General features: G+C 45.9%; 1 protein-coding gene across 1 annotated transcript; it reads left to right on the top strand.

Annotated features, from left to right (window-relative positions):
• Window positions 1-3224: 3224 nt before the first annotated feature.
• Window positions 3225-6935, top strand: NPBWR1 (neuropeptides B and W receptor 1). The gene is made up of 2 exons (XM_073331178.1): window positions 3225-3478; window positions 3847-6935. Exon 2 carries the CDS (start codon window positions 4114-4116, stop codon window positions 5098-5100), a length of 987 nt encoding a protein of 328 aa, XP_073187279.1. The 5' UTR covers window positions 3225-3478; window positions 3847-4113; the 3' UTR covers window positions 5101-6935.
• Window positions 6936-10037: the final 3102 nt, after the last annotated feature.

Genomic DNA, 10037 nt, shown 5'->3' with positions numbered 1-10037 from the left:
ATACCAGGAAATTTTATTCCCACACTAGGTAAAAAGCATTTTCCCTGTCTGTAGATGGCAAAGATACAGATGGAATAGGCATAGTTGATTAATGGGTAGGAGTTTAGAACTGAGAGTCAAGAAACCTAGGTTCTGGCTCAGGTCAATTTGGTGGCATTTCTGTCTGCTGACTTGTGAAGAAAATGTAACTCTGTGTTGCAACAAACACACAGAGTAGTTTTCCACCAGTAGTGTCATGGTATGTGTAAATGTACTGATTTTCCTCAAACGTCACTTGATTCTTCACTCTCAATAAGAACCATAAAACAAGCCAAATCTATGTACTCTGTATAATATATTGTATATTATATATTGTATTAATATAGGACACATTAAAAAGCATAGGCACAATGAGGCAGTGGTAGTTTTATCTTAATGTTAAGTTGGTTTTTGCTTGTTTGTTTGCTTTTCATGAAGTTTCATATTTATGATATCCTAACATTCTAGCTGCATTACTTAGCAGAGCATGGGATAATTCAGGTCAAACAGCTTTTGTTCAATACAGCTCTCTCTGCACACATTTGGATGGATCAGGGATGTGAAATATATCCCTTTGGCAAAATGCTAAATGTGTGTTACATCAGTAACTAGCATCTTCATCTAACAAAACAACCAAGACAGCAGGACTGGAATAATACAGCAGGCAACATTCTCAGTGCTGATCTGGAAAGCTGCAAGATATTATCTGATTTCTACCATTGACCATTATATAGATTTCAGTCAAATCTTTGAAGATATTATTTCAGATAGCCAAAGATTATCTCCAAGTCATAATACTTTCTGTCTCCACTCCCTATGCTGTAAGAGTAATTGGATATTTGACACTCAGACTTACCACATAGGATGATGTATTCGTATTTGGCATTACTACTACAACATGAAGGTGAGATAAAAACATGGAGTAGATGCTACTATGGTTAGGGTTCTTGCTTTTTATCACTAAGACAGAGTTGATGCCAGACAGGTTCACCAGTGTAAAATGACTTGATAGTGATAGTTACGTTATCTTCTGAGGAATGGCTCTTCTCTATATACACTCTAGTTAAAAGTAAATATTGGTCATGATAATTCAAAGTTTCTTTGTTTCATGATCTAATATAGCAGTGATATGTCAGCCAGAGATCACCCCATGTTGTCTTTTTTGAGCTTTAGCTTCCCTGTAATACTTTGTGGGCATAATGGACTGTGAAATCGAAGTTGTAGCATGAAACCTCAGCTAGCTTTGATATTGACTGGGGGTGCTGAGAATGGTGGTGGGCCTTGTTTGGAAATGCTGACTGTTTGGGTGAAATATTGGTTGGGTGAAATCTATGAAAATATAAAGGCAGGCATTTACCTAATTTACATGCACATACAGGGTTTAAAGCACAGAGGTGGTGTGAGGTGCTGTACTTGCCACCTGTAGCAAGCACCCTTTTCCATGGCTTAGGCCTCCAGCTAAGTCACCTAAAGTTCAGTCCTGAACTTTACCCCTGTTACTTCTGGGGTAACAAAAAGGTCCAAACAGAAGGCCTAAGAAATCCATAGTAATAATACTTCTTCAACCACTCTCAGGTCAATACTTGTCCAACTACTTATCAAGGAGGAATTACCAGGCTATCCTCCCCCCAGGGATATTGGCAGTTTACTTCTGTGGTTTCCCTTCTCCCCACTCACGAGCCCCATTGCAGAACTTCTTCCAGGGAAGCCTCACCTGGTTCCTGTGGATTTCTTCTATTCATGTAGGCCCTAACTCAGGGCTTCTCCACGGGAGCCTACTCTGCTCCCTGTAGGTTTCTTCTACCAGACCACTCTCCTTCTTCCTCCTTTCCCTGAAACCAGTTTCCACCTCTAGCAATCTCTGGTCTGGAGACCTACACTAGCTCTCTTTCCAGAACCTGATGAGAGGAATTCCATCACTGTTTCTCTTCCCCAGGGACCCTTGGAAAATCCACTGTCCACTCTGTGCCACCCATCCCCTTCCAACCTGTAGAAACTGCAGGACTTCACTCAAAGGAGCTGCTTTTCTCTCTCCCTTCTAGATTTCTTTTATATTGTTCAAGCAACCTCTTTCTAGCTTGGCTGTTCCATTGCTAATTAATTACTCCATTACTAATTAATTAATCCATTAATTAATCCATTACTCCAGCTGGAGCACTTTATTGCTCCCATGTGTAGCCTATAGGGTCATCCGGGGACAGTTAGGCCCTAATTCTTCTGAAGGACCATTGGCCCCATGACAAGTGGTGTTTGTGTATTTTCTCCATGTGCATGGACTGTGCTCCTGTTTGAAAATTCAGGCTTATACATTTCATAGGGAATTTTAAGGTTATTATACCTTTGTGTAGTTTTTAATAGGAAATAGTAAAAATACTCCACCAGTTCTCAGCCTGAGCATATGAAGACATCCTAGTATCTCACCAATCCAAGACAGAGGAATAAAACAATGGGTGGTTTGTGTTTGTTTGTTTTTTATTAGTGAAGGGCTTAAAAGTGACTGGATCCTGATTTTGAATACCCTGAAACCGAAGTTCAAAGATACTGGGATCCCAGGCTTTTGTGTGGCTCATTAAAAGGACAGGAGCTACATGTATCTCAGATCAGATTTGAGCTACTTCAGACTTCTCATCTGGGATTTTAGTTTGGGTCAATCTCTTATTATTTATTTGCATTACAGAAGCCACTTTAGGTCCCAACTGAGTATGGGTCCCTATTGTGCTAGGAACTGTAGAAAGAGAGTATGAGCCAGACTCTTCCCCTTCAGATCTAAATAGACAAGGAAAGGCAAAGCCAGAGGCATCTCTAGTCTTCCTTGTAAAGTCGTTGCTGCATATTTACGGGTTCCCTATCAGCCACTATGACTCATTGGGCAGAGTCCGGTGGCTGAGCCACTTCCTTTGGAATTCAACTTTTCAAAGGGTGTACTTTGAAAGGAACCAGGCTGGAGAAGAGGAGGAGAAAGTTGGATTTCTTCCCTGTATTTTCGAATGGGCTTTCCATATTTGAACTCTGGCTGCAGGTGATTAAAAACAAACAACTGATCATGCTTCCCATCAATTACAATACAAAAGGCGTAACAGGGTCTATGTTTGTTTGTTTGTGCTCCGAAGTGGGCTTATTTGCAACAAGGACGTCAGCGAACCTGTCATGGGAAATGAATACATTTGTGTCCTTGCCCTATGCTCAGTTTGACCGGTTAGCAGGAAGCTCTGGTGCCCATTTGCTGAGATCGCACCTGCGCTCTGTTCCCGTTTGCAGGCAGCGAAGTGGTGACTAGAGATCCAAAAGGAGCTGTCCAGGACTCAAGTATGTGGAGAGCTGTTCATCGAGTCAGTTGCCGGGGAGCTGTCCAGCATTTCAGCACCTAGGCGCTTTCGGGATCGCGGGCTTCCCGGGCAGCCTTCAGCCCCCACTATCTGCAGAAGGACCCGCAGAAGGAAAGCAGACCCTCTGCTCTAAGGTAAGGGAAAAGAAGGAATTTCAAAGCTCAACAAACACAGAAGCAGATCTGCAATTCCAGGAGTGTGTGAGTGAGTTAGATTTGGGGGGGGGGGGGGGGGTGAGAAAGAGAAAGGAATCCGGTAGGATCCCCTTTAGATGACATGCTCCTGAGGTCTGCTGCTCTGCATTGTCTCTTTGTAAATGTGCTTCATAACTATCGTGTGTGTGTGGCGCTCAGTGACAACGCAACCCACCCCAAGAGGTGAAACGGAGCACGTGGAGGGTGCTTCGGCTGTGAGGTGCCTATTTCCATGTTTTCTGAAAATGGGCATTTCTCTTGGTGAGGAAGCCTGAACTTAAGTGTGTGTTTTCCATTGTCCCTGCAAGGAGCAACGGTGAGGAGACGAGGAGTGATGGGCAAAGAGGTGGGATGACGAGAGACCTGTCCGGTGCAGAGCCGGAATTAAAGGTCTAAAGCCAAGCCAAAGAAGCAGCGCCTTCCAGGTTCACCACGGGCAGCCGCCAGCCCGGAGATCTGACTCCGGTGACATATCCCTGGACCTGGTGTTTGAGCCGAGCTGGGCGACCGCGATTCAGCCCACACTTCACTCCCTTGGGGGAGCCGCGGCCGGTCTTTCTTTCCCACCGCAGCCCATGGCTAACTTCTCCTCGCACTCCGAGCCCAACGCGTCCTGCGCGCCCTGCGCGGGCAGAGGGGCCCCCTGGCCCAACGCCTCCGCCCCGCAGCTGCTCCCCGACTTCTACCTGGCCGTGCCCCTCATCTACTCCCTCATCTGCGCCGCCGGGCTGACGGGCAACACCGCCGTCATCTACGTGATCCTGCGGGCCCCCAAGATGAAGACGGTCACCAACCTCTTCATCCTCAACCTGGCCGTGGCCGACGAGCTCTTCACCCTGGTGCTGCCCATCAACATCGCCGACCACCTGCTGCGGCAGTGGCCCTTCGGCGAGCTCATGTGCAAGCTGATCATCTCCATCGACCAGTACAACACCTTCTCCAGCATCTACTTCCTCACCGTCATGAGCATCGACCGCTACCTGGTGGTGGTGGCCACGCTCCGGTCCGGGAAGGTGTCCCACCGCACCTACCGCGCCGCCAAGCTGGCCAGCCTGGCCGTCTGGGCCCTGGTCTCCATCGTCATCTCGCCCTTCGCCGTGTTCGCCAAGCTCCACCGGGAGCAGGGGCGCTCCCAGTGCGTCTTCGTCTTCCCCAGCCCGGAGAGCCTCTGGTGGAAAGCCAGCCGCCTCTACACCCTCCTGCTGGGCTTCGCCATCCCCGTCTCCACCATCTGCGTCCTCTACGCCGCCCTGCTGGCCAAGCTGAGACGCGTGCGCCTCCACCGCAACGCCAAAGCCCTGGACAAAGCCAAAAAGAAAGTGACGCTGATGGTGCTGGTCATCCTGGCCGTGTGCCTCTTCTGCTGGACCCCCTACCACCTCAGCACGGTGGTGGCCCTCACCACCGACCTCCCGCAGACCCCCCTGGTCATCGGCATCTCCTATTTCATCACCAGCCTCAGCTACGCCAACAGCTGCCTCAACCCTTTCTTGTACGCCTTCTTGGACGAGAATTTCCGCAAGAGCTTTCGCAAGCTGGTGGACTGCAGGGCGTCCCCCTAGAGCCCCCAGCCGCGGCTGCTCTCCTCTGTCATTTTCAAAGGGGAAAAGAGCATCCCGGGGGACAAGACTCGGGCGCCGGTTTGTGAACCGGCCTTGATCAAGCTTTAGATCCAATGCACCCCTGAAATCCAAGCACAGGCAGGGTCCAGTTCTTTTCGGTTTGTCTTGCAGCCAGCGGCACAGCGTTCAGACGGGAGGGCTGGGGATTTTCAAATCCACACTAGCTCCTTGGCCTAGCCTTACCCATCACACTCATTCCTTTTCCTTCAGTAGGGTGCTCTAGATTTCTGGGGGTCCTATATTATGGAGCAGGAGCAAAATCCAACATTTTACAAGATTTTTAGTGAAGAATAGCTAAGTACTTTGACATCTACATATATTACTGGAGATCTGAGTGCCTTGCTTAATGACTCTTAAGCCTGCTAGTTTTATATCTGCAGTACTTACCTTGTAGCTCCGCTTCACTCCCTTACTCCATTCTAAATAAATAAACCATCATTAAAAGAGCCTATGTTTTCATAGCAACCTGATATTCCCCCCTCCCCCTCTGGTCCGAGGCACTTTGTGAGTCAGAATCAGATCTCATATTTCAGTCTAAAAGCAGCAGAAATAATGCAGTACTCAGTGTAAATGCTCAGAGGCTGCCAGGTATAAATCTCCTTCCCTACACATAAATTATTGTTGTTAAAATCGTTTTGCATGGAATACTCTCCTGCTGGATGAAAATCAGCCTGACCTTTCTGAACACATTTGAAAAAGAAATCACTATCCGGCTTTAGATCATGTAGATTAGGCTATAATTCTACATCTTTAACAACCTTCAAAAGACAGATCTCCCAAGGCGAAGGAAAATGGGAGAGCGTTAGTAACACCGCTAAGCTTATTTCCTTTTATATGGGACCTAAATATGCCTATTAAAGTCTCCTGAAATCCCACTGCTTTCTCTGCACGTAGCAAGGAGCCCTTGGACTGGCTTTAAGAAAGAAGAAAAGAGGAACCATAGTGTGTAGAAATATGGATGTGTGTTCGGAGCCACTTTCTGTAGGAACTGGCATTTTCAGCCCAGCAAACTGTTCTATAATATAAAGTTCCCAGTTCCTATTAGTAACAGAATAGTTACAGAATAGTTACAGAATGGTTAGTTTTATGTGCAATACATATATTTATGATAGGTTCCTACATCTTCTCAAAAAATGCTCAGACTTCTTTTCCCCCTTGTAGCTACTTAAGGATCAGATATTATTTCACTATAAACCCTCACTTCGGAGTTAATAGTTTTAAAGGGGGTTCTGTCAAAAACAAACAAACAAAAAAAAAACCCTACTTCCACCCCTTACCAGTCACGTTAGCTTAATGCTACTTTCAAAATAAAAAGCTAACATATTATTCACTATTTTGCCTTAAAAAATCCTCTTTATCTAAACTTGGACAATGAGACTAAAAAGATGAATTTGGCTCTTTTCAGTTTCACCCTTGTTCACATGCCTACACAGTTCAGGGGAAGGTTGCATTTTTTCCCCATTTCACTTCTCTCCTACCCCCACAAGGAAAATTGACAGACTTGAAATATAGTTTGTAAAAATATTTCCAGGCACATAAGATTTTGAAATTGCAAAACTTCGTGGTCTTGTCTACTATTATTAATTCATATTGCAGTAGCGCTTAGGAGCCCACTGTGCTCGCCCAGAGGTGGGCAAACTATGGCCCACAGGCCACATCTGGCCCACAGGACTGTCCTGCCCAGCCCTTGAGCTTCTGGCCTGGGAGACTAGCCTCCTGGTCCCTACCCCGCTGTCCCCCCTGGCAGTGGTGGTGGGGGACAAGGAGCAGGGAGGGTGGATGGGTCGGAGGTTCTGAGGGGGGCAGTTAGGGGGCGGGAAGTGGGAGGGGCAGAGAGGGGGAGGCAGTCAGGCTGTTTGGGGAGTCACAGCCTTCCCTACCTGGCCCTCCATACAGTTTAGCACCCCAATGTGGCCCTTGGGCCAAAAAGTTTGCCCACTCCTGTCTAGGCACTGCACAAACACAGTCTTGTCTGCTTGATTTTTATGCGGATGAAACTTACTATATAAAAATATAAAATAGTCAAATATCAAATATCCAGATAATCTTTTGTTTCTAAAACTAGGATATATAAATTGATGTAGATTCTCATTAGACAAACATCAATCAATAACACTGTTTCTCTGAGGAATGGTGAAGATGATCATTTTTCTTGTTGTGAATAGGAGTGGAGATATAACTTTCTTAATAGCCCTAATGAAAAAAAATGGTTACACTTCAAAAGCTGACAGTTTTGAAAACATGTTGAGTCAAATCTTCTGAAGCTGGTATTTACAAGATCTAGTCACACTTTTCCCATATGCTTAGTGACTAAGATATACTAATAACAAAGCTCAGTTAAAGTTACAGTGCAGCATTTATATACATTTTCCAGTTAGTTGGCAGTGTAACAGAGCTGGTAGGATTAGCTGGTTACAATTGTGTCATAGCTACTGATGTATTAAGAAATTATTGTGTATGTGCACTGCTTTCAAATGATGCACTCATTAAAAATCATGGTATTGTACAGCTTAAAGATGCTCCAACTTCTTAAAGGTAAACGTGTATAATATTAACACACATATAGTTTAATCAGTGTAGTACATATTCAGGCCTAAATCCAGCTGCTGCCTCCCCAGGTGCCTCTGACAGCAGAAGTGATGCATCACCACTGTGCAATAAGGCAGGTCTGGTTTCCAGGGGCCATGCAGAGGTCTGTGCAAGACTTTCACAGAGCAGAGCTCAGGTCTGCAAATGCCCCCTGTATGGCAGTGCAAAGGGGCTGCCTCCAACCTACCACCAAAAAGTGAGTGGGAACAGGTAATTGGGTTGTCTAATTGGGGGATGGAGTATCTGCCACTGATGGAGACCTTCAATCTTCCCCCTGTGAGCAGGACACAATATGGGCCTTATATGCTAATTCAACCACTGGGATGAAGTGCCCCTTTTGAAGCCACTCTTCTACCATGGCATGATCTGGCTTGGTTACCTGGGCTGGTGCTGGGCTAGCGGAGGAGGAATAATACAGAAAAAAAATAGTTTTCCCCAAGAAGACTCTTTTGGAATCTGGGGCGGGGGGGAGAACAGAATTAAAATATCTGCACACTTTGTGGTGTTTTATTCTCTCTGAGAATTACAGTGCTCTTGAAAGTCCGGGATTTTCTATACTAACTATAACCAAGCATTGTGTAGTCTTTCCCTGAGATCTTGGCCATGTCTTAGCACTGAGTAGTGGCATTCCTGCTACTTCAGTTCTTGCACTTTACCGGAGTAAAGTATAAAGAGCTGTCAAATTGTGTGATGGGACAAACAACCAAAGAACTAATTTCAGATCATCAGCACCTTTACCCTTTTTGGGAGCACAATTTGAACTCAGATCAGCAGAAGCAAAAATATCTAGAGAATACCACACCATTTTGGCCACATTTGATCTTTAATTTAAGGAGTATGTGTGAATGTCAACGCTTTGATAATAAAATATTGTTAGTGTAGTATAACTTTAGCTCAATACTATGTCAATAATTCCTTATACATAGTAAACACATACTAGAGTATCATTCCATTCTGATTCATAGTTGCTGCATGTCAACGGAGGAGAGAGGTATGAAATTCCATTTAAATCACAGGGATCACTAATAGCATGTAGATCACAAAGGTGGGGTTTTTTGCTGTTTGTAAAGTGATCTCTAGGATAAGCGTCTTGCTGCAGTGGCTGGGTAAGAGCTAAATGACCATTTCCATTAGAAAGGTCTCATCAATGTGACCGCTGATCCTTTCAGTAGTCTAAATTGAACACCTTAAACTAAGCTCAATAGACATTTTGAAGCTCAGGATTTAACTCATCCCTTTACCGCATGTGACAGTCCTCGCTCAGGGGTTGGTTGGTCGGGTAGTATCATCTGGTGGTCAGGGGTTAGGCCTGTGACCTGCCAGGGGGGAGGGGTTGTTGGTAGAGGAGCCCAGTCTCTCCCACTCCACCAGGCTCTGACCCAGGGCCCTTTGAGGGCTATCAGTAATCTGACAGTGGGGGATGCTTAAGGCTGCCCTACCTCCGCCACTCCCTATCACCATTCCCCTCCACCCCCATGATTGTCTGAAAGTCGACATCTGAGTTAAGACTGCATGAAGGATGTCCACTCACCACCAGGCACGTCCTGGCAGCTACGTGTAGTGTGGTAGCTCTTTTTTGCTCTTGGGAAGCAACTGCCTCCTCCTGTGGTATGGCTCACCTTCCTGGGTGGGCCAGATCAGTCCTAAGGCTTTCCCTTGCTGGGGCAGTCCAAACCAAACAAAGGGAATTACCAAAGTCTGGAGTTCATATGAGAGGGGGAGAGGGGAACGTTTCCCCCTCAGGCTGTCTCCGCAGCAGGTCCTCCCTTTCCTCAGGGAAAGATTTATGGGCAGTTGTCTTAGGGAGAGACTCTACCTTCCCTCAGCTCTCCTCTGTTGGAGGAGCAAGTTGCATGTCTGCTTTCTTCCCTGGGCTGCCACCAAATGAGCTGCCACCTTCTGCCCTGCCTTTTAGCTCCTCCTCCAGTTGGTGCATTTCCTACAGATGTGGCGGGGACAGGGTTGGCTCAGCCCAGAGCAGTTCCTTATCCCCTTGTTGCTCAGTGTGGAGTTTGTACACTCCATCAAACCTTGCTTGCAAAAATTGACTTCACTGTGGTTGCATGGGTATAGCTAAGTATAGAATGTCATCCTTTGATACTACAATCCATTTTTAAAATAAATAACGACTTTGACATGGAAAGGGAGGCAGTCAGCCATGTGCTGAGCTTCGGAAAACCAAATTTACATTCCATGGCAAATTCTGACATTTTGAAATTTGTTTTCATTCTGCATCAGAACAAAGAGTCCAAATTTCACATTTCTCACAATACAGAAATTCTGAGAAA

This window comes from Lepidochelys kempii, chromosome 2, assembly GCF_965140265.1.
Source record: "Lepidochelys kempii isolate rLepKem1 chromosome 2, rLepKem1.hap2, whole genome shotgun sequence".
Lineage (NCBI taxonomy): Eukaryota > Metazoa > Chordata > Testudines > Cheloniidae > Lepidochelys > Lepidochelys kempii.
Note: the sequence above shows the minus strand (reverse complement) of the source record. Positions and strands in the feature narration are given on the sequence as shown.

Excerpts from the sequence above, each read along its gene's own strand:
- NPBWR1 (XM_073331178.1), top strand. The coding sequence starts at position 4,114 with ATGGCTAACTTCTCCTCGCACTCCGAGCCCAACGCGTCCTGCGCGCCC.